We start from the raw sequence: 24,137 nt of genomic DNA, 5'->3' as shown, positions 1-24,137 counted from the left end.
CAAGACAGATATCATTGGTTCTTGTCCTGGGAATCCCAGGATAAGAAAACATATATCAAGTCAGACGTCCTTGGTACTGAAATAGCTGCATTGATGTGGTTACGGCCTTATCCCAGGAATTCCAGGACAAGAAACATCTGCCTAGTTATCCTTGGCACCAAAATAGCTGAGCTAATGAAACTGTGTAATCTTAACTGACTATTTAAGCTGTACATTTCTGTTGTTCAAGGCTCCTCACATCCCTCCTGCGTGAGGACCATGTCGAGCCCCAATGCATTGGTATCCCAAAGTAAACCTCTTGTTTTTACATCAAGACTGAGTCCCGTGTGTTTGTGGGGTGGTGGGTGTCCTCAGGACTGGAGCGAGAGTCTCCTCTGTCTGAGGGTCTTTCAAGAGCAGTCATGCAACAATCAGTGCAGGCTTTGCCTGTAAATCTCCTGGGATGGTTACTGACTGGGAGGGTTACTGACTGGGAGGGTTACTGACTGGGAGGGTTACTGACTGGGAGGGTTACTGACTGGGAGGGTTACTACTGACTGGGAGGGTTACTGACTGGGAGGGTTACTGACTGGGAGGGTGTATCGATTCTAAACAGAGCAAACAGAGCTGAACTTCCATCTTTCCTCTTCCATCTCCCAATGCTGGGGTTCTAGGTGCTCTACCATTTTCTAAACTTCTACTTAGGAATACAAGGGACTGAGACAGACTGACCTTGTGGTAAAAGTGTAGGATTAAACCTCTTAATGTAATATAGGCCCAAAGTACTATTATGACCACACACCTTCAAGATGATTTTTTTTTAACTTACTCCTGGGTTATCATATGATATTACAGGTGACCCTGTCCAGCTTATCAGTTGGCACAGAAAGAATAGTCTATCTTGTCTTGGAGGAGGAATTTGAAGGAGATACTGCAGGAGAGACACTATGGTTGAAACAATTTCTTGATTTTCAAATCCCTCACCCTGCCCCAAAAAGGTAGAAGCCAGGTTTTTTCTTTGGCAGACCAAAGGAGGCTGTTGTCCACTCCACCACCCCACCCTCCTTGTGTGCACATTAATATACACAGTCCTATCTATCTGTTGAAGGCCAGTCTCTTAGCCCTTTGTCTCTTTATGCTGCCTCAGACATCTAACATTCTGTACCAAAACCCAGGAAGCTCATCTGAGGCCTACTGGCAACCTGAGCCTCTACAAAGACAGACCTCCCTCCCCTCATCCACTTGACAGCCCCAAGTCACAGATAGGCAGGACAGGACCACCTGCCTGTCTGTCTCAAGCAGCAGTTTCTTTCACTCTTCATCTCCCTCCCTCTTTCCTCTCTTCCCTGTTTATTATGACAGTGTGACAACCAGATGGGAGTCCTTCTCCTTTTCACTAGACCATGAATCTAACACAGCCAAACTGGCATGACAAGGTTACCTAGAGGCACTCTCCTTTCTGCTATCAAATTGCCTGCCTTTTCCACAGAGACACCTGAACCTCAAGGAGTGTATTCACTGAATCACAGGTTGTCCTTGAATTTAGACTTACCCTTGATGAAAGCTTTGCAGAAGGGCTGCAAAGCAACAACAGGTGATTACAGTTAGTGTTTTTTACTTAACCAGATATAGCTAAAATGTTATTGTTTCAACATGTAATTAATATAAAAACTATTAACAAAACCACTTATTTCCTTTTTTTTTTAGTAGTAAATTTTTGAGTTGATGTGTAATTTAGATATAGACCTCATCTTGATTTAAGAGAAAATTAGTATAGGAAATAGTTGATTTAGATACCCAGCTTTTTTACTGCATCAGACTTGTGTTTTCAAAAGTGCTTGAGTATCTGTTACTGCAGGGCTACAGTTGTTGGAAAAGAACATCCTCCTTAGTGTCTCACAAAGAAATAAACCAAGCAAAAGTAACTCAAAAAGGCAATTTCTCTTGTAAAAAAAAAGGGGGGGGGGTCAAAACCCAGGTCAGCTTTAGTAGAACTGGGGCAGGAAATTCAATGAGTTTTCATTCTAACATAGGTGGTGACTATGCATCTTCCCGTTGATCTGATACAATTGACAAACTCATAATTAGCACAAAGGAAATGAAGAAAAATGGAAGGGGATGGCCACTCTCGGACAGCATGTTCAAGGAATGGAGCAGGGCTTTTGTATAAACAAAGATTTACCAAGTAGGGGAGATTAAAAGTCTAAAGTGATTGGGAGATTTAGGGAATATAGGCCTTTAGAAAGCTAGTCACCTTTGGCAGAAAACACAAAAGAAAACTTTTCTCGTGCACAGTAATAGTACCTGAAAATGTATATGTGCCATCTTAACACTCAAGACTGCTGGAGTTCAAGACCATCTGCACTACCCAGCTAGTTCCAGGCTAGCCAAGGAAATATGCTGACAGCATGTTTAAAAAAAGAAAAAAAAAAAGACAATATAAAACCTTTAAGTGCTATTTTGAACATTATCAGTAGCTTAACCATGCCTAAACAACTATACACCTCTAGTCTGTCTGAGCATGAATTCACAAACTATTCTGTTTTAATTTGTTTCTCCAACACTTGCTTTTTTTTTTTTTTTTTTGTTCAGGGAGATTTGGTTGGTTGATTGGTTGGTTGGTTGGTTGGTTTGGGTATACTTAGTATTTATTAAATGAGCAAATGCTGTGCAATCACTAATCATCCTTAATTATGCACAGATAACATACATACAAAAGTGAGAAAAGAAGGGGTGGACTTAGCCCAGTGGTAGAGCGCTTGCCTAGCAAGAGCAAGGCCCTGGGTTCAGTCCCCAGCTCTGAAAAAAAAGAAAAGGAAAAAAAAAAAGTGAGAAAGAAAGCTCTAGAATGTCCAATAGATTTAATTGGGCATTAATTAACTAAAACACAGGCAAAAAGAACAAAGATTGTCAAGTTTTTGTTTTATCTAATTTTGGGGGATAGAGGCAGGAAGTGGTGTAAATCAACACAAAGGTTATAGAGGGCTTTCTAGACAATGCCTAGCAAGCCAACAGCCTGGCATATCAAACAATCCACTTGATAAACAAACAGCTGAGATAAACAGGCTGTTTGGCCCCACCAGTTCCTAACCTGGAAAACATAACCAAGACTTCTCCCAGAGGAGGAAAAAAAAAAAGAATATCATGTGCTTTTGATAACTTCCTCAAGGGTTTCTACCAAGGGAGTGGTGGGACCTCAGGGCAAGGTGTTCGTGTGAAATATCTCTGGATCCTGCTGTGGGCATTCCTGGCTTATGCAAGCCAAGTGGACATCATTTCCCCAAACAGGGTTCCTCGTTATCATTGATCACATACTTCCCTCTCCCCATCCTCCCCCACTCCTGTGACTTTTTTTTTTTTTTTTTTTTTTTCTGTCTCTCTACTTTGCCATGCCAACTTCCAGTTCCTGGACTCAAATTGTTGTCCAGACTCAACCTGGTATTTCTTGTCAGATAAAAATGAAATGAAACTCAACAACTGCTCTCAAAAAGGGACACATGATCACAACAGAGAGACATGTGTATTGTCAAAGGAAAACTAAGAATCAACCACCATGAAAGCTAATTAGAGATTCTTAGAATGAGATGTTCTTTACACAGACCCTAGATGAATCTCTTCCAGAAAACATGCAAGAAAGTCCATAGCAAAATAGATCTCAAAGATCTGGAGAAATGGCTCAGCAGTTAACAGCAGGTACTTCTCTTAACAATGGACCAGAGTTCGTCTCCTAGCATCCATGTCAGGTAACTGGTAGGGTGTGTATAGGTAGCCAAAGAGATGTAGTAATACAGAATATATATTGACCTCACAGCCTGGAGCATGCTACACCATTGCTCTGTAACTGACCTACTGAAACATGCCCAGTTTTCACACCAGAGCTTTTAAACTAGGGCATTGGTTACCGGGACTTATTTTATAATCCTAATATGCTCCAGACAAATTTGATTTGCATAAGTGACTTTAGTTTTGTTTTGTTTTTTTAAACCTACAAATGAGTCTTGAGACAATGACTCAGTGAGTAAAGTACTTGCTGTTCAGGCAAAGGGACCTGAATTTGAATCCCCAGTACCCACATACACCCAGAACAATGAGATGCATCTGTAATTCCAGTGTTCCTGCATGGAGATAAAAGGTAGCGAGTGACAGGATACTCCATGGGAATTCAAGGACCAACTATCTTGGTATACAGAGCAATAAACACCAAAGGAAAATAAAAGAAGGTATCTCAAACAATTCAGAAAGTAGAACAGGCTCCAAAATTGTCCTTAGATGTCTAGAGGCATGCCAGGGCACAAATACACACCGTAGACACATGCATGCAGTATTTTATTTAAAATTCTACAAATACGCACAGTGAGCTGATGCTTATAATTCCAGCACTTGAGATGGAGGCAAAATGTTCAGAAATTCAAGAGCACACTTGGTTACAGAGTGAGTTTAAGGTCACCTGGGCGACATTAAACCTTACCGGAAACAAATAACTACTATGTTCAATCAGGGATAAAAAATTCTCAGCACTGGTAGGTAGCTCTCAGAATTTAAATTTTTTAAATCATGTCTTCATTACCTATGTGTAAGCCCCATTTTTTTTTAAAGCTAGATATAAAAGGGAAGGAATTTAAGTCTTTAGCAGTAATAAAAGGAAATATTATTTACTTATATTATTAAATATATTTATATTATATAAGTACATATTGTACATTTATATTATATAAATATATATTTATTCCATTTAATTATATTTATAATATAAATGGAATAATTAAAATTTAAATTTAAAAATCAGATTTTATGACAAAAGCATAGGTCATCTGTTCACGTTGGCTCATTTCCATAAGCTAAGAATCTGAATGGCAGAAGCAGTGTTGCCATCCTATCAATATAAGTCTCAATGTCCCAGTGAGTTCTGGACCAGCATAGGGATAGGTATAGGAAGGAGTGCAGACGGTCAAAAAACAAAACGCCAAATTCACAAATACCAATGGCTAGATTTTTCTTTTGATACCCCCACTAAATTAAAATTTTAGTTCTGATGTTTACCAAAGAAACTGGTTGTCTTAGTCAGGGCTTCTATTCCTGCACAAAACATCATGACCAAGAAGCAAATTGGGAAAGAAAGGCTTTATTCAGCTTACACGTCTACATTGCTGCTCATCACCAAAGAAAGTTACGATCAGGAAGCAGGAGCTGACACAGAGGCCATGGAGAGATGTTACTTTCTGGCTTGCTTCCCCTGATTTACTCAGTTTGCTGTCTTATAGAACCCAGGACTATCAGCCCAGGAATAGCACCACTCACCATGGGCCCTCCCACCTTGATCATTAATTGAGAAAATGACTTACAGCTGGATCTCATAGAGGCATTTTCTCAAAGGAGGCTCCTTTCTCTCTGGTAACTCCAGTTTGTGCCAAGTTGACACACAAAACCAGCCAATACACTGCTATTCCCTCTTTGGGTTCTTAGTCTCACTAATACAAGAACTTAAAAACAGATTAAGAAGATCAATGCCCATTTTATTAGAGTTTGAAAGACAAACAGTTCAACAGCCGCGCTAAAACCTGAGAAAATGTGGGGGGGAGGGGGGGATTGCTTTACAGAGGAAGGGAGGGAAGGAGAAAGGGAGAAAGGGAGGGAGGGAGGGAGGAAGAGATAGACAGGGGAGGATTATACTTTTAAGTTAACCTTGGAGGTCAGAAACAGAATAGCCCACAGTACCATGTAAAATGTTGTCTGGTCACAGCCAGAATACAGCAAATACAGAGGCGAATGCCAGCAGCAAACCACTGAACTGAGAATAGGACCCCCGTTGAAGGAATCAGAGAAAGAACTGGAAGAGCTTGAAGGGGCTCGAGACCCCATATGAACAACAATGCCAAGCAACTAGAGCTTCCAGGGACTAAGCCACTATCTAAAGACTATACATGGACTGACCCTGGACTCTGACCTCATAGGTAGCAATGAATATCCTAGTAAGAGCACCAGTGGAAGGGGAAGCCCTGGGTCCTGCCAAGACTGAACCCCCAGTGAACGTGATTGTTGGGGGGAGGGCGGTAATGGGTGGAGGGTGGGGAGGGGAACACCCATAAAGAAGGGGAGGGGGAGGGATTAGGGGGATGTTTGCCCGGAAACCAGGAAAGGGAATAACATTCAAAATGTAAATAAGAAATACTCAAGTTAATAAAAAAAAAAAAAAAAAATGTTGTCTGGTCGGCTGAGCATAGGTCACCAAATTCCAGGGACGTCTCAGGGAAAAGGATTGCACCAGGGCCACGTGGTTCAAAATAACTAGGGACAGGTAATAAAGGAAAAGCAACCAAGCAGGTAGTGGCCAATAGGGTGAAGGAAGTTTCCCAGAAAGGACAGCACGCCTTTTTCTTTGTCTTTTCGCGCGGGTTTTTTTTTTGCTTTTTTGTTGTTTGTTTGTTTGTTTGTTTGTTTGTATTGTTGCCTGCTGTTGCCCAGAGGCTGTGGTAAAGGATTTCCAACCTTCCTCAGCAATCTAGCTTCTTTCATATGTTAATTCTCGTACATTCCACCTGTCCACCTTCGCCTAATACATGATCTTCCAATTCGATTAAACTGTTCTGTTTATTCTTTTCAAACAGGACGTCGTATCCCTGCGTCTAACTTTTGTCATCTGTAAGATTTACTCCCAACCGTTTACTTTCACTCTGACCTTTCCTTTCTATAGGCTAGATTGCACTGCCTTGGGAACTCCGGGAAGCTTGAAGGTCGACTAGATCTTTTCTGTTCTTCCTTTTCCTTTACTGGACCGAAACTTGGATTGAAGTGTTAAAATAGTTTTGACAGGAACGTTTCAATGGTTTCAGAATATTTGGTATTAAATTGATCGCAAACTTTAACTTCTGGAATTTCAAAATAGAGCAACTTCTTTTTTTTGTTTGTTTGTTTGTTTTTGGTTTTGGTTTTTTTGTTTTTGTTTTTGTTTTTTAACAAGCAATTTAATTTGAAACCTTTAAAAAGAAACCAATCTGATTAAGGAGCGTTAGGCATAGTCGCTTGAAAATTATTACAAGGTTAGAGTTTGACCAATGGGAGAATAGACTGTCCTTTGTAACCTCTAACCAATCAGATCGGGTGAAAGTAAGACTTAATTTGCATGAGACTGCCTACAAAAAAACAAACCCTGCTGCAGAATTCATTTTCCTTTTCTTGCCGAGAAAGACACCTGAATATGCCTGAGCCCGCCAAGTCCGCTCCCGCCCCGAAGAAGGGCTCCAAGAAGGCCGTTACCAAGGCCCAGAAGAAGGACGGCAAGAAGCGCAAGCGCAGCCGCAAGGAGAGCTATTCGGTGTACGTGTACAAGGTGCTGAAGCAAGTGCACCCGGATACCGGCATCTCTTCCAAGGCCATGGGCATCATGAACTCGTTCGTGAACGACATCTTCGAGCGCATCGCGGGCGAGGCGTCGCGCCTGGCGCATTACAACAAGCGCTCGACCATCACGTCCCGGGAGATCCAGACGGCCGTGCGCCTGCTGCTGCCCGGGGAGCTGGCCAAGCACGCGGTGTCCGAGGGCACCAAGGCGGTCACCAAGTACACCAGCTCCAAGTGAGTTCCTCTACCTCACTCCTAACCCAAAGGCTCTTTTCAGAGCCACCTAAGAGTTCACAATTGAGAGCTATGCGCTTGTTCATGATTCCTGTCGGTTCAGGCGCAAGTATTGTAAGCATTTCTTACTTATGTGGAAACTGCCAAATGTCCTACGTAAAGGTATTGAGTACTGCAGTAGAAAAGGTAAATTTCCTTACTGCTGTTGGAGTAATGAACCCGGAACGAATCATTAATGGGTCACAAGCTAGGCTTTAGGTTTAATATTAGCATCTACCGGAGGTGAAGTTCCAGGAAAGAGTCCCGGAGCGTACAAACTGATGGCGCATATATCAGGGCTTTTGTCCTAGGTCTAACTGGGGAATAAACAACACAAGAAGACAGTAGAACCGTGGGTTCACTGTCTGGTTTAGCTAAGCAACATAAACCTAATTAACCAGTGTCTCCTAGTTTCGATCAAGACGCAGGATTGTGATCTAGTCTGTTCAACTGGTTTTCGGTGACGCTCGAGTCGCCATTTTATGCGGCGCCGCCCTGGATAGAGCTCAGTTCAGCCGGGTGAAAGTCTCAGCAATGAAGGGCCAGCCCGAGGTCTACCGCTCCTAATTCTTAATCTGGTCCTCACTTCCAAAGGCCTAGAGCTTTTGGATTTCAAGGCTTTTGTATATGAACTAAATTTGGGAGAAGCAACAAGATCTCCATTTTTTTTTTTTAAACGTTCACTTTGTTTAATTACAGGAAATGGAGGAGTTTGTAAACCTAAAAGGGAAATAGCAGGCAGGCCTGCAAGCATTTAATTTCCTTCCCTTTCCTGAACTGCTGGGTAATTTTTAAACACCATGAAAATTTCCAAAGCCCTCTCCTGATTCGGTTTTATAAAGAGAACTGGGAAAAAAATTCATTTCCTAGCATTTAACCACATCACTTTCTATGAAGTTAAGGCTATGGAATGTTAGGTGTGGCTCTGTGGACTCCCATTCCTTTAATTTGCCAGGCTCTGGAGTCTACAGCTTCTGAGTTTGAGCTATTGGTCCCAGCAGGGAAAGACCCTGGCCAAGTCTTGTTGGGGAGAAAAAATAAGAAGTAGGAGTATCAGAAAGTGCTGGATGTTGGAAGTATCACCGGTGCTGGGGATGGAACTAAAGGCACAGTTCCAGAGGGCTTCAGTCTTCCCTCCATCCAGCCTCTTTCACGGCTCCCTTCTGAGGCTGGGTAAGTCCCTTTATGCAACCTTCCTAGGCTTTAAAAGTAAAATAAATACAAAGAAACTATTCATTTGAAAGTAACAAAGTTGCAGCTGCAATCCAGGAGACTTTAAAAGTAAAGTAAATACAAAGAAACTATCCATTTTAACGTAACAGAGTAGCAGCTGCAATCCAGGAGACTTTAAAAGTAAATACAAAGAAACGATTTATTTTAAAGTAACAGAATTGCAGCTGCAATCCAGGAGGTTTCTCACTGTATAAAGTTTTATGCAGTGAAGGCTGAACACCTGAGTTGTGTCCCCCAGACTCACATGGTGGTAGGAAAGCACCTAAGAAACAGGCTCTCTGACCTACAGACATTCCAGGGCAAGCAGAACACACACACACACACACACACACACACACACACACACACACACACACACACACACACACACACATTTATGGGGTTTGGGTTTTTTGTTTTTTGTTTTTTTTTTTTTTTCCTTTCTTTTCACTGTCAACTTTAAAACTTAGAAGTCAACTTTACTCAGTGACTTTAGAAACAATACTGAAACATCCCTGTGAGTTAAAATGTTCATGGTAATATTTTCCCTTCGTTTCGTTTGACTTTATTTTCTTTGTAACAAGGTTTCAGTCTGTAGCCCTGGCTACCCTGTAATTCAACTATGAAGCCCAAATTAAAACACTCAACAATCCCCCTGCTTCACTTTTCTAAATATGGAATTATAAATGTAAACTACTACCATATTGGTTCTTCTTTTCTTGTTTGTGGTTTGCTTGTTTGTTTCTTGGGACAAATTCTGAAGCTCAATAAACCAGGCTGGCCTCAGGGACTTCAGCCTGACTGCCTGCTGTGCACTGGAATGTGTACCTCTGAGCCTGTTGTAGTTCATTATTAAAGAATTCCTGATTAAGCCTGCTCAAAGCCTTTCAGTCATCCCACTGATCTTAAAACCAGAATTGCAGTGGAGTAGTGCTCACTAGCTCTCCATAAAACCCAAACTCATACCTTGCAGGGTTCCTCTCCCCTGATTGTTTTGTTTTTTAATCTTTTCCCACTGGTTGAAATTCCCCATGATCCCTCTGGTTTCTGTTATGTGCAGATTTTCTCTACCTAAGCTATCTTTCAAGGCCTAGCCTGCCTATAGGGAGATTCTACTTTAAAATAGTTACAAAAACGAAAGAAAGAAAATCTAGACTCCAAAGTGGATGTGAGTATTGTCTGTTGGGCTTGTTGAAGGACATATTGGTTGATAAATTACTTCTCCTCTGACTAAATGAACGAATTCAAGCCAGACTGGATTATATTAAATGCAGGTTTATTGGGAAGCTGCTCTCAGGTGAGTTCACTGGCCCCAAGGCCAGAGAAGTCACCATGGACAGAGAGGATAAAGTAGAGAAAGAGAGAAAGGGTGCACACCAAGACAGAACAGAAAGGGAAAAGTGAGAGGAAAGAGAAGGCAGGGAGATCAAAATGTCTGGATTACATAGGGAGGAGCCTCAGAGGGAAGGGCAGCCAGGTTGGGGACAGGGTATGCCAGGTAAAGACTGATGGGTGCTGGGAGAACCTGGAGGCCAGGTCTGCTTTGAAATGTAAAATATGTTAACTTGTCTCAGGGTCCAAAGCCAAAAACCTTGTTTTTATTGACTATGAGGTCTGGGAGCCTTTCTCTCTCTCTCTCTCTCTCTCTCTCTCTCTCTCTCTCTCTCTCTCTCTCTATCTCTCTGTCTCCCTCGCCCCCCACCCCGAAGTCGTTAAAGGGAAGGGCTGGAAGGATAGTTAAAGCAAGTGCCCTGTGAGCCTGAGGGGCTGAGTTTGACCCCTGAAACTTATATAAAGGTAACAAATGAACAAACAAAAAAATTTTTTCCAAGTTCTCAGGGGACACTGATGTTTATTCTCTGGTGATTCTTTGAGAACTGATAACGCTGACTAAAGTTAATAAAGTCCTGGACCTGATACCCTGATATAAGATATAATCTTCCTGATATAAGATTTATATGTCAATCTCTGGTGCTTATTTTACAGATTAGGAAGTTAGAGAAAGCTGGGCATGGTGGCCCATGATTTTAATCCCAGTACTTGGGAGGCAAAGACAGGCAGATCTCTGTGAGCTAGAGGCCACTCTGCTGTACAGACCAAGCTCCAGGCCGAAGTTGTTACACAGAGAAGCTATGATAAGAATGAAAGAAGGGAGGCAGGGAAAGAAATTGTAGAAAGCTCAAGTAGGAAACATACATAGTCAATGTTTCTCGGTTTCCAAGGACTGGATTGATTAGAGGGGGTTGGTTTTGAGACAGGATAACATCTATACCTTAAGGGCCTTGAAAAGCGTATGATGACCTCTGACCCTCAAGTCTCTATTTCCTGAGTGCTGATATTAAAGAATGAGCCACCAAGGCCATACTGGAGATAAAATGCTAGGCCTGCCTAAATAAACACTACGCACTGAGCCACAGTCCCAGCACCCACTCCATTCCTCCCATGCCTTCATCCCTGTGATGGTTTGTATATGCTCAGCCCAGGGAGTAGCACTATTAGGAGATGTGGTCTTGTTGGAATAGATATATCACTGTGGGTGTGGGCTATAAGATACTCATCCTAGTTGCCTGGAAGAGAGAGCTCGGCTGACAGAACTTCAGATGGAGATATAGAACTCTCAGCTCCTTCTGCACCATGCCTGCCTGGATGCTGCCATTCTCCTGTCTTGATGATAATGGACTGAACCTCTGAACCTGCAAGCCAGCCTCAATTAAATGTTGCCCTTTGTAAGACTTTGCCTCGATCGTGGTGTCTGTTCACAGCAATAAAACCCTAAGACAACCCCGTTCCAGAAAACTATTGATAAGAGCAGATTAAACACTTGTATAAGTTTTATGTGTGAATATAATTTAAAGTAACAATGAAGGCCCATTACAAAAAAATCCTGGTCTCTGGCCAAATGGAAACCCCTAGGACCACTCTAGGTGGTTTCACCTTAAGCCAAGCTAGAGATATATGGAGAATTTTTCCTTTGATGAGATGTATCAGTTTCATTCCCATACTTCAACAACACCCCAACATAATCGCAGCAAGCTGAGCAGCCATGAGATTTTATCGCTTCAGCCCACTTTCTGACTCTGCAATCAATCTCTCTCTCTCTCTCTCTCTCTCTCTCTCTCTCTCTCTCTCTCTCTCTCTGTCCTCTCTCTGTCTCTCTGTGTCCTCTCTCTCTCTCTCTCTCTCTCTCTCTCTCTCTCTCTCTCTCTCTCTCTCTCTCTCTCTCTCTCTCTCTCTCTCTCTCTCTCTCTCTCTCTCTCTCTCTCTCTCTCTCCTGCTGACCAGAACCTTAATATCCTTTCTCTGGTAGCTTGTACCTGTATGCCCATCACATGTATTCGAGCCATCCTCTCTGAAGGTCCCTGGAACTGGATTTACGAATGGGTAAAAGCCACTATGTAAATGCTGGAAAACCTGGACTTATGCACAGAAAAAAAACTCCTAGCCCACAGTGCTCAGGCAGGTGGCTATCAAATTAGGGGCCACCCTGCAACTACCAAGTCAGGGCAAACTAATCAAACTGACTGTCTCAAAAATAAATACCTATGACGTATTGTAAAGGTTCATAGTGGATTGTGTCCTACAATAGGAAGGGGTAAAATCCTCAGGTCACTGTATTAACTACCTGAGATTATATAGTTCTAGAAGTTACTGATTGCAGGACGCAGTGCATAGTGCTGCTAATATCACCGTATCCCCCACAGACCAAGAAGATTTCACAAACCTAGCTCAGCTCCTTGAAGTGAAAAGGTTGTGGCCCTGAAAAGGGCCTTTGGCTTGAGTGATGTTAAGCAAAAAAGTGGATAAGCTTAGCCGCCGAAGCCGTAGAGTGTGCGGCCCTGGCGCTTGAGGGCGTAGACAACATCCATGGCGGTGACGGTCTTGCGTTTGGCGTGCTCCGTGTAGGTGACGGCGTCGCGGATCACGTTCTCCAGGAACACCTTCAGCACACCGCGGGTCTCCTCGTAGATGAGGCCGGAGATGCGCTTCACCCCGCCGCGCCGGGCCAGGCGGCGGATGGCGGGCTTAGTAATGCCCTGGATGTTGTCACGTAGGACTTTGCGGTGGCGCTTAGCGCCGCCTTTGCCCAGGCCCTTACCGCCTTTACCGCGTCCAGACATCCCGTAAGACTAATGACGAACCTCACTACACAGTGGTATTAACTAATGCCCTTCCTTGCTTTTATAGTACCATGGCGGACCTGTTTGAAAACAGGAAGGGAAGGGGCGGAAACCACAGTCAATTCCCGCCCCTCTTGCATTTATCCTATGAAAAGGCTGAGAAGACAAGGCGGGGCCTGAGGCAAAGGTAGAGCCTGAAGTTAAAATTTTAACACACTGGATTAAATGTGTTCATGCAATTCTTTCGGCCCTCAATAGATACAATTTATGTATTGTGTAAAAAACAAATTTGGTACTTGTCTCTTATTTCACCAAATAGAAAATAATACATTATTAGCCTTCTGAACCTATGAATCAGGACCCCCCTCCCCTAGTAGTTTATCAGACATTTACATTACAATTCATAACAGCAGCAAAGTTACAGTTAAGAAGTAGTGAAATAATTTTATGGGTGAGGGTAATCACAACATGAGGTGCTGTAGTAAAGGGTGTCAGCATTAAGAAGGTTTAGAACCACTGCCTCTAAGGTTTTAAGTACAATTTTAAGAACATGTCCTATTCCCCATTCTGAGATTTTTATTGATTTAGGAATGCCTACAAATCTGAACTGTGTTTTCTTGTTGTTGTTTGTTTGCTGTTTTTTTTTTTTTTTTTTTTTTTAAGCATTCAGGCTAACTAGGGGGAAGTAAAGCCTCAAAATGTTGCAGGACTGTAGTGCTAAAAGATTAAAAGATGTTGTGGATATTTTTCCCAAAGGTGTGACTCTTGTGCTTTAATTACACATAGACATCAGGGGTTCTGGGCATGAGGATGGGGGTGGTGCTCTCTGTTTTTACTATGCCTTCAATGAATCTCAGGATTTCCTGCGTGTATGTTTTTAGTCAATAAATATTACACAGAAAATCTATTATCCTTAGCACATCATGGTTAAACATACCTCAAAATATCATGCACACCACCCACCACACACTGACAGTTCTTAGTCAAAGGATTTGATGGTTTCATGTGAAAAGTTGCATAATAATACCTCACCAAGTTGATTTTTAAAATACTTTCATAAAATGCTAATACAGTCAATACTTACATATTGGTCTCCAGAGCTACATTACTCTCTAGAAAGGCACAGAATAGTTTCTTCTGCTCTACAAATGAGTCTATGACCCAAAACAATGTTTCAGAATCACCCTTTTAAAAGAGCCCTGCAGAATTCAAAGACTGTGAGTTTCTGAATGTTAAGAGAGAAACATTAAAGGTTTATGTGAATATTTACTAAGTGGAGTGCTTGACTAGTATAAAATGCCTGAGTTTGAGCCTTGGGACTATCTATATACAATGGCCTGGTGATAACATAGTCCTGTAATCCCAGCTTTGGAAATTGAAATCAGGTATAAATAATACTCAGGTACATAGTAAGTGTAAGAATAGGCTGGGTTGGGTTGGGGATTTAGCTCAGTGGTAGAGCGCTTGCCTAGGAAGTGCAAGGCCCTGGGTTCGGTCCCCAGCTCCGAAAGAAAGAACCAAAAAAAAGAACTAATAGAAGAATAGGCTGGGTTATGTAAGGTTTTTTTAGAGAAGAACAGAGAGATGGGGGAGGAGGGCCGTGGGGGGGGGGTTAAAATAAAATTGTGTTCCTTATAATGACATATTAGAGATGTCCAAGAGTCTGGAGATGAATGGTACTATTATAATTTCTGTCATTCAATTATTCTTACAGGTTTTTGTAGAGAAATAGTAAACATCACTTTTATTCCTCCCAGGGGTAGCTGTGAAACCTTATAGAGATTAAATCAAGTCTGCATCTTTAATAATGGAGAGATGTCTGTAAGGTCACGGGCCAAATAACCTCTCAGTAAGACTAGATATTCCTCTTGAATCAGCTTTGAAATCTTCCAAGATAGCCAGGAGAGTGCCAGAGACTCAGTCTTTACTGTACCATCCTCCCACTCTGCTTTGTGAGCTGAGATTGCCATCCTAATTTTATAGTCACGTTTCTATGTCTTAGGAGCAGACATTAAAAGATCTGTACGTCATATCATTGATAAGTGGTATTCTCTCTCCTGTATTGGTAAATCTCTCAAACATGAAAGAGTATAGGAAATTTCATATTCCTTTATTTTCTCATGAACAGTTATCATGCCTGACATGAATTATCTATCTAGGTCAATGCAAACAGATTTCTAAAGTTCACATGTTTTTCTGTCAAAGAACAAAAGCTGAATAGAGAAATACAGTTGCATCAAAAGCCTGGACAGTTTACTAAGCAACATGTATCCAGAGAAGGAAGCCAACCAGAGCAAAAAGCTGTACAAAGAAATGGAGCTTTTGTGTCTCATGAATAGACATCTGAATAGCATGGGCATTCACATAGTGCTGTTATACTGTTTGCAGCTTCCTACAGTTCAATCTCACTGGAATTCCAAATCTCCAAGTGGTGGTTTTTTGAGGTCACCTTCAAGCTTTATAAAGTACTTGTTCTCCAAGAGTGACAGATGTGGCAAGGGACTGAATGGTGCTTTCCAAACCTCCTCATAACAATTTTTATTTTCCATATGCTAATTTTTCAGCTTTTTTTTTTGAGGTGGGGGTCTTCTCGGCTTCCCTTTCCACTCTATCTCCTGTCCCTGCACAGTCACAAATGATGGAAAGTCTAAATAATGACAGATAAGCATGAATTTTCTGAAAAACTCACCAAATGTGATAGATTGCATTTGGTGATGAAAAAAAGCAAGCATGAAAGAGCCACGTAAGAAAGGGTGGCACCATTGCTGTTTTCCAAACAAAAAAGGAAAAGCCAGGATGTCCCAGTGTGACCACAGAAAATGGAGTGGGAAAGACTTTCTGACAATGGAGTGAGGACAACTGCTGCTACAGTTCTTGTTTTCTTGGGGGGAGGGAAGAGGAAGAAAGGAAGGAAGGAAGATTTTGAACATGGGAAATACCAAAGTAAATCCAACCTCCAAATAGTCAACAGAAATCTATTAAAATAATTAGTCTGGTCCAATAGATTTTTCCAATCAGAAAATGATGGGTATCTGTTACTGTGATGCCTGTGGTGGATTACAAAAAAAAAAAAAAAAAAAAAAAAAAAAAAAAAAAAAAGTAGCCTTGTTAAAATACAAAGCAGATATTGATTTATTAAAGTAAATCTCAATGGAAAAACCAAGAGGTTATTTAGGTCTAAAATCTCTAGAATGTATGCTTTACTAGAGAGCTCACAATAAAAAACATAAGCAGATAGGCAGGCATGGTGGTGCACACCTTTGATTCTAGCACTGAGGAGGCAAAGGCAGGAGGATCTCTGAGAGTTTGAGGCGAGCTTGGTCTAAAAAGCAAGTCCAGGAGAGCCAGGGCTATCACACAGGAAATCCTGTAACAGAAAAAAAATTATATGAAGAGATAGATAGATAGATAGATAGATAGATAGATAGATAGATAGATAACACATTACACATTACATTATAATTATATGTTACATTAAAATATTATATATTATATTAAAATGTATAGAATTGTTTTAGATAGTAAGATGCCTCTCAGCTCTCTGAAAGACTCAAAGTCTTTGATGAAGGTTATATTAGTTCATTTTGTATTGTTACAATGATGAAAATCAATTTGTAGAAGAAAGGGTTTATTTGACTAACATATCCCCATCATAGTCCCTCATTGACAGAAGTCAGGGCAGGAATTCAAGGCAGGAATTTGGAGACAGGACTAGAATCAGAGACCATGGAGGAAAGCTGCTAAATTTGTTCAATTTAGCACCACGCATAGTGAACTGTGCTGTTCACATCAATCAATCAAGACAATGTCTTACAAACTTGCCTACAGACATTCTGATAAAGGCATTTCTTTGGGTGAGCTTCCTTTCCCTCAAGTGACCTTCGTGTGAGTCAAGTAGACAAAATACAGCACAATGCTTTGGGGCTGTTTGATTGAACACTGGAGAAAGAAAACACGAAACTCCCAAAGATGCAGCAATCCAGAGTAAAAATCAGTGTTGTCCTTCCTCAGGATTTTCACTCACCCTTTGAATACTTATTGTTAATTGTGTATACTTATGTCTGTGCTTGGTATGTACACAAGGGTCCCCCAGAGGCACGAGGTCCCCCAGGAATGGGAACTATAAGCAACTCTGGCTCCCCTGACATGGAAGCAAACATGAGTTCCCTGCAAGAGCAAAAAGTACTCTTAACAATTTCTCTATATCCTTTTCTCTCTTTCCTTTTTAAAGACAACGTTATGAACCCAGATAAAACCTAAACTTAACTTTGTATCCCAGGTTTGTCTCCAACTTCCTCCATTTCCCTGCATCACCATTTTAGTCCAGGAATGGCAAGTGTGAACGTCCACTCTCACACTGTGGTGGTTATCCTGCGTTATAACCCATTTCAGAATTAAAACATTGTACCTGAGAGCACTCAGAGGAGTAAGTTGGGAACCTACCCGAAAGCATGGTCCCTTAATTCTCTCTTGCTGGACAGCTTAACTTCAATTGGTGCTGTCAACTCAAGTTCTGCCTAGCCTCAAGGCCTGCAAGGGCACACAGTCCCAAAATTCTTCCCAGAAAAATGAACGTATTTCGAGAGATATGACATGTATTTAGCCATGGCGAAAAAGGAGGCAGAGCTAGTAGTTAGAACCTATAGTACGAGGTTCTAAAGAGTTCTTCTGAGAGGTTCTAAGGAGTTTCTTCTTCTTTTTTTTTTTTTTTTTTTTTTTTTTCAGGGCTGGGGAATCGAACCCAGGACCTTGCGCTTCCTAGGCAAGCGCTCTACCACTGAGCCAAATCCCCAACCCCAGGAGTTTCTTCTAATAGGGTTCGTAAGGCAGGATTCGGACCTTGACGCCAGAGCCTCCACAAAACCCCAAAGGCAAGTAACTCAAAATAATTGAAACACAAAGGTCCAGCCATTGCCAATTAACAGTTAACACAAAGACCAACAACCCCAAACCCTAAAATATATGGATAGCCCATGATTTGGACTAGTGTTTAAGATACAAACCTTACAGGCCTTAAAAGATGTTGCAGACAATTACAGTATAATAGTAATTAAAGAAGGGCCTATTGGTTTCTTTTCTTACTAGGACTTACAGTCTTTTAGAGATCGTGTAGGTGGCTCTGAAAAGAGCCTTTGTGTTCAAATTTCACGCCATCCTTTACGCCCTCTCCCCTCGAATGCGGCGGGCCAGCTGGATGTCCTTGGGCATGATGGTCACACGCTTGGCGTGGATGGCGCACAGGTTGGTGTCCTCAAACAGACCCACAAGGTAGGCCTCGCTCGCTTCCTGCAGAGCCATGACGGCCGAGCTCTGGAAGCGAAGGTCGGTCTTGAAGTCCTGAGCGATCTCGCGCACCAGGCGCTGGAACGGCAGCTTGCGGATCAGCAGCTCGGTGGACTTCTGGTAGCGCCGGATCTCGCGCAGAGCCACGGTGCCCGGACGGTAGCGGTGGGGCTTCTTCACGCCGCCGGTGGCCGGGGCGCTCTTGCGGGCGGCCTTAGTGGCCAGCTGCTTGCGCGGGGCTTTGCCGCCGGTGGACTTGCGAGCCGTCTGCTTAGTACGAGCCATAGGAATAAATGAACAGAACCTTCTGGCACAGGGAAAACTAATGAACAGCTGCCGGAGTTCAAATATATAAAGCGGGAGAGTCCCGCTCTCATTGGACAAGACAGTACAGTAGAACAGCAATCTTATTGGTACCTTTGTGATATGGCTCTCCAGGCCCCGCCCCATTAATTTTAATAAATCCCTTTGATCTTGTTTTATACCTTTTAAGCTTCTGTTACAGCTTTCACAATTGTACTTGTCAGGACTCATGCTGTTTGCATATTAACATTTTTTAAATTGTGACTCCAGAACCTCATCAATTGTTCTGAAAGGCACAGAGCTATAGGCGATTATTTAAATAAGTAGATGTTTCATTTTTTTCTCTTTCCAGAAAGGTCGAAGCAACTCCCGTTGTTCGGGAGTCAAAATCACGTCAAAAATCAAAACTTCGAGGAACTCTAAGTATTAACAGTAAAAACCAGTAATTTTAAAATCGCTTTTTATCTGAATAAATGAGCACTTTTCCCTAAAGCCATTTAACGGAAGGGCTTTCGTGTAATCTGTTTGGGAAAAGGAAAAAAAGCTCATTCTACAACGTTAAATATAGGTCCACACAGTCTTTTTTTTTTTTTTTTTTTTTTTTTTTTTTTTTTTTTTTTTTTTTTTTTTTTGGGGACCGAACCCAGGGCCTTGCGCTTCCTAGGTAAGCGCTCTACCACTGAGCTAAATCCCAGCCCTCCACACAGTCTTTAATTGAAGTGACAATGCAGAACAGTACAGAACCATGATGTTTTGTCCCACTTGTATCAAGGAAAAATAATGCACTTTGAAAAAAAACTTTACCCTACTATAAAAAATTACCAGTTACTAAGGTAGATCACTTTCCGTGTGACTTTACTAAAAATAATGCTGGAACATGCTTTGTATTTTAACTCTTATTACGGATGTTAAATTCTAAAGTCTTATAAAATAGGAAGGTGAAAATGGAAGGATTGCTAGGACTACTTAGAAAAGTCAGGAAAAGGCTCTTTTAAATGATGAAGTGGTGGCTCTGAAAAGAGCCTTTTTTTTTTTTTTTCAGAAGGCTAATCTTATTTATTTCCCCTTGGCCTTATGGTGGCTCTCGGTCTTCTTGGGCAGCAGTACGGCCTGGATGTTGGGCAGAACACCGCCCTGCGCGATGGTCACGCGGCCCAGCAGCTTGTTGAGCTCCTCATCGTTGCGGATGGCCAGCTGCAGGTGGCGCGGGATGATGCGCGTCTTCTTGTTGTCCCTCGCCGCGTTGCCCGCCAGCTCCAGGATCTCGGCCGTCAGGTACTCCAGCACGGCGGCCAGGTACACCGGGGCGCCGGCGCCCACGCGCTCCGAGTAGTTACCCTTGCGCAGCAGACGATGCACTCGGCCCACCGGAAACTGCAGGCCGGCCCGGGAGGAGCGGGTCTTGGCTTTAGCGCGAGCCTTGCCGCCCTGCTTGCCGCGTCCAGACATGATTGTAGAAAATTGTAGCGGAGAACAACCTGGAAAAAAAACTGCGAGAGCTTGGCACTTATAGTTTTCTCTGGGTTCGAAAAAGACTCTATGTGATTGGCTGAGTTCTTTTTGTTCTAGACCAATGGGAAACATTCCGACCCGAACTTCGACTGGACAAGAATTCGGGTGACGGCATAGACATCATAAACCAATCATAGGTGAGCGTTCCTAAGCCTCATTTGAATGAGGACTCATGAAATAGACGATGGTGGTGGCCTTCAGGCTACAATTCTGAAATTCCAGTCTTAATATTCCTGATCCCGCCAAGTCCGCTCCCGCCCCGAAGAAGGGATCCAAGAAGGCCGTTACCATGGCCCAGAAGAAAGACTGTAAGAAGCGTAAGAGCAGCCACAAGGAGGGCTATTCGGTGTACTTGTATAAGGTGCTTAAAAGCAAGTGCACCCGGATACCGATATCTCTTTCAAGGCCATGGGCATTATGTACTCGTTCGTGAACGACATTACAACAAGCGCTCGACCATCAGGTCCCGGGAGATGCAGACGGCCATGGGCCTGCTGCCCGGGGAGCTGAATAAGCACGCGGTGTCCGAGGGCACCAAGACGGTCACCAAATACACCAGATCCAATTAAGTTCCTCTAACTCACTCCTAACCAAAAGTCTCTTTTGAGAGCCACTTAACTTCTCAGAAAGGGGCTGTTAAATTCTGTCTATTTGCTACTTTTTAGTGCACCTAGTCGGTAAGGATGAATTGGCTTAGACTTGGCGTCGAGATGAATAAATTAAGCATCACATCCACTTATAGTGATAATATGGGTGGCTCTGAAAAGAGCCTTTTGTTTCAAAGTTAAATCTCCAAGCTCACTTAGAGCTGGTGTATTTGGTGACCGCCTTGGTGCCCTCGGACACCGCGTGCTTGGCCAGCTCCCCGGGCAGCAGCAGGCGCACGGCTGTCTGGATCTCCCGGGACGTGATGGTCGAGCGCTTGTTGTAATGCGCCAGGCGCGACGCCTCGCCCGCGATGCGCTCGAAGATGTCGTTCACGAATGAGTTCATGATGCCCATGGCCTTAGAAGAGATGCCGGTATCCGGGTGCACTTGCTTCAGCACCTTGTACACGTACACCGAATAGCTCTCTTTGCGGCTGCGCTTGCGCTTCTTGCCGTCTTTCTTCTGGGCCTTGGTAACGGCTTTCTTAGAGCCCTTCTTCGGGGCGGGAGCGGATTTCGCGGGCTCAGGCATGACAACACGATAGTTGAAACACGGGGAAATGTAATATGATAGAGGGCTTGGTTCAGGGCTTTTATAGAGCTTCTATGCAAATAAGCGATTCAAAAGTAGTCAACTGTGATTTGAAGACCAGTTAGTGACACCAATATGCAAATTATATACTGAATTTTTCTTCTCTTATTGGCTGCAGAGAGAAAGATAATTTTAACCAATCACACCTTACCTTTTCCACTTCCATCTAGAAATATAAGTAGCTTCTCATTGGGCCTGCGAGGACACAGCATTCATAATATTGCTCTTATCATTAGTTCCTCTACGCTTCTACATAATAATGTCTGGACGGGGCAAGCAGGGCGGCAAGGCTCGCGCTAAGGCCAAGACCCGCTCCTCCCGGGCTGGCCTGCAGTTTCCGGTGGGCCGAGTGCATCGTCTGCTGCGCAAGGGTAACTACTCGGAGCGCGTGGGCGCCGGCGCCCCGGTGTACCTGGCCGCCGTGCTGGAGTACCTGACGGCCGAGATCCTGGAGCTGGCGGGCAACGCGGCGAGGGACAACAAGAAGACGCGCATCATCCCGCGCCACCTGCAGCTGGCCATCCGCAACGATGAGGAGCTCAACAAGCTGCTGGGCCGCGTGACCATCGCGCAGGGCGGTGTTCTGCCCAACATCCAGGCCGTACTGCTGCCCAAGAAGACCGAGAGCCACCATAAGGCCAAGGGGAAATAAATGAGATTAGTCTCCGGTCCTTATTATGAAAACAAAGGCTCTTTTCAGAGCCATCTACTTACTTCAGTAAGGTGCTGTAAAGCTATATAATCCTTAGGTTTACAAAGCTAAAATCAACCTCTACGTGTCAATGGTCTCCTATCTTCAATGAAGGAGTCAGTTATCTCAAATTTGTCAGGTTGCTTACGAGGACATTTCTCATGACTTGTGTGTGTATATGAACCAAAACGCCCTGAGATTGCCTTTCTGCCAAGGGTTTGGAAGAATTTCCATTAGACAACGAAATTGTGATAGTTTGACAAGATGGTTAGAAGTTATGTATATATGTTGGTGTGCACATAACATTCTTGCACTGTAGAATAGGTAAGATGAGTAAAAAATATAAAGTTCTGCCAATAGCTTCATGGAGGGTTGCTATAGGTGTCGGGTGATTGTTTTCCAGATAGGGTATTACTATGTAGCTCTGGCTTTTTTGGAACTCACTGAGTGGTCTGAAGTGGCTTCGACCTCTTAGAGAACCTGCCTATTCCTCCCCATTTCTAAGGTTAAAGGCATGAACCACTATGCCCAACCAATGGAGAGTTTGGGGCTTTTAGTCTTCAGAAAAAAATTAAGGACTCAAAGCCAGTATTCATTAAAACTAAAGTGGACTTGAGTTGCTCTAATTAGTCTTGATTAATTCTATCTCGTTATTCTTGAAAGTTGATCAGTTCAGACTGCGACTGAGAAAACTGTCTGTACTGAAAAATCGGCCTGAGATGGCAAAGTACTGTCCAGCTACTACTTATTTAATATCATTGCTTGCATTACTGTGCAAATTTCAAGGGCTTTGTTTTATTTTTACTTAAGATAAAGGATGTATGTTTGCCATATGTATTTGGTGTCCTCACAGACTGGGAAATAGTCTCAAGCCCCCGGTGTAGAGTTAAATACTGATGTGATCTGGAGACAGCAAAAGGGTACTGGAATCCAATTCATGTCCTCTGGAGAAGCAGCAAGTGCTCTTCACTGCTGAGCCGTCTCTCCGGCCTCGGTTTGTGAATCTATTTTATGTATACATTCATTCATTCAATCATTCATTGACACTGTCACTATACAGACCTGGCTGCCCTGAAACTTACCTTATACCCTGATTAACTCCCAATTCATAGCAATCCCCCTATTTTACCCTACTTTGTTCTGGGAATATAGATGAGAATCACTTTGTCCTTTTGAGAGTTAAATATATTGACAGAACCAGGGGTGTGACTGAAATCATTTCTACATATTGACGATGAAAGGGAGCATTAGACAATGGTGAGTTTAGTTCTAAGAAACCTTGAAACCTTTTTAACTACAATTGTTGTGGTAAAGTCGAGGAAAGGCAAAGGAAGTCAAGTTGTAATTGATTTCCAATCCAGCAGGTGGGCCTCAGTAGCCTGCCCAGTAAAGGCCCATTTTCTTTCAAAGAAAACAAAAACAAACAAGCAACAACAAGAACAACAAAAAAAAAAAAATTGTGCCTTTAATTATGACAGTTATGGGGTATGAAATGCAAATAATTAAGTTCCAAGTACATAATAAACACTTTTATACTATGTAATTCCTCTGAGAAATCGCTAGGAAGCTCCACACGGCTCAAAAGAATATATATAGACTATCAAGTGTCTATGTGATTAGCAGGTGCTAGTTGAAAAAGTAGTCAAACAAGCAAATATCCGAAATAATTACTACCTTGTGGCCTGGCTATATTGCAATCTTTTGGTTATTTTTTTCTACAGGAAAAGATATTTGTGCTTTGAAATGAAACAAAGTGGGGTTGGGGATTTAGCTCAGTGGTAGAGCATTTGCCTAGCAACCGCAAGGCCCTGGGTTGGGTCCCCAGCTCTGAAAAAAAGAAAAAAAAGAAAAAAAAAAAAGAAAGAAATGAAACAAAGTGTCAACTGTCAGGATGTTTCAAGTGAGAGTCTCAAAACACCACTTGGAGGACCGAAGGGGAGGACATGAGCCCCTAAAATATTCTTGAGAACTATCAGCAAACCTTTTAGAGTAAGCTTTCATATTACAATGAAAGGAAGTGCATTCCATAATGGCCTTAATACCAAAATTCCAATATTTCTCAACAGAAGTCCGAGCTCTTCCATGATGTCCAGAGTTCATTTTCCTGATGTCCTCAAAGGAAGTATCTGCATTTCCCACTTCCCTCATACAAACAATGACAGTGTAGCCTAGGAGTTGGGGTGGAGGAC

General features: G+C 42.7%; 5 protein-coding genes and 1 pseudogene across 5 annotated transcripts in view; 3 read left to right on the top strand and 3 right to left on the bottom strand.

Annotated features, from left to right (window-relative positions):
* Positions 1-7,138: 7,138 nt before the first annotated feature.
* Positions 7,139-7,604, top strand: LOC116883569 (histone H2B type 1-C/E/F/G/I). Its single transcript, XM_032884751.1, has one exon. It carries the CDS (start codon positions 7,175-7,177, stop codon positions 7,553-7,555), a length of 381 nt encoding a protein of 126 aa, XP_032740642.1. The 5' UTR covers positions 7,139-7,174; the 3' UTR covers positions 7,556-7,604.
* Positions 7,605-12,598: 4,994 nt separating this feature from the next.
* LOC116883586 overlaps positions 12,599-24,137 on the bottom strand; it is a 48,379-nt gene continuing 36,840 nt past the window's right edge. Inside the window, exons 3-4 of the mRNA XM_032884766.1 lie at positions 18,138-18,507; positions 12,599-12,929 (exon numbers count right to left, since the gene is read on the bottom strand). Coding sequence (XP_032740657.1) covers positions 12,609-12,929; positions 18,138-18,507 — 691 coding nt within the window. The 3' untranslated portion in view covers positions 12,599-12,608. The remainder of the gene's footprint in view (positions 12,930-18,137; positions 18,508-24,137) is intronic.
* Positions 19,394-19,955, bottom strand: LOC116883563 (histone H2A type 1-B). The gene has a single exon (XM_032884744.1). It carries the CDS (start codon positions 19,953-19,955, stop codon positions 19,563-19,565), a length of 393 nt encoding a protein of 130 aa, XP_032740635.1. The 3' UTR covers positions 19,394-19,562.
* LOC116883899 lies at positions 20,080-20,587 on the top strand (annotated as a pseudogene).
* On the bottom strand, positions 20,802-21,198 carry LOC116883572 (histone H2B type 1-C/E/F/G/I). Its single transcript, XM_032884754.1, has one exon. The coding sequence runs from the start codon at positions 21,195-21,197 to the stop codon at positions 20,817-20,819; it is 381 nt and encodes a 126-aa protein (XP_032740645.1). The 5' UTR covers position 21,198; the 3' UTR covers positions 20,802-20,816.
* Positions 21,405-21,966, top strand: LOC116883562 (histone H2A type 1-B). Its single transcript, XM_032884743.1, has one exon. It carries the CDS (start codon positions 21,517-21,519, stop codon positions 21,907-21,909), a length of 393 nt encoding a protein of 130 aa, XP_032740634.1. The 5' UTR covers positions 21,405-21,516; the 3' UTR covers positions 21,910-21,966.

The sequence above is a fragment of the Rattus rattus genome, chromosome 14 (genome assembly GCF_011064425.1).
Source record: "Rattus rattus isolate New Zealand chromosome 14, Rrattus_CSIRO_v1, whole genome shotgun sequence".
Lineage (NCBI taxonomy): Eukaryota > Metazoa > Chordata > Mammalia > Rodentia > Muridae > Rattus > Rattus rattus.
The sequence above is the reverse complement of the archived record's forward strand: the minus strand, read 5'-3'. Positions and strand labels throughout refer to the sequence as shown.

Excerpts from the sequence above, each read along its gene's own strand:
- LOC116883569 (XM_032884751.1), top strand. The coding sequence starts at position 7,175 with ATGCCTGAGCCCGCCAAGTCCGCTCCCGCCCCGAAGAAGGGCTCCAAG.
- LOC116883562 (XM_032884743.1), top strand. The coding sequence starts at position 21,517 with ATGTCTGGACGGGGCAAGCAGGGCGGCAAGGCTCGCGCTAAGGCCAAG.
- LOC116883572 (XM_032884754.1), bottom strand. The coding sequence starts at position 21,197 with ATGCCTGAGCCCGCGAAATCCGCTCCCGCCCCGAAGAAGGGCTCTAAG.
- LOC116883563 (XM_032884744.1), bottom strand. The coding sequence starts at position 19,955 with ATGTCTGGACGCGGCAAGCAGGGCGGCAAGGCTCGCGCTAAAGCCAAG.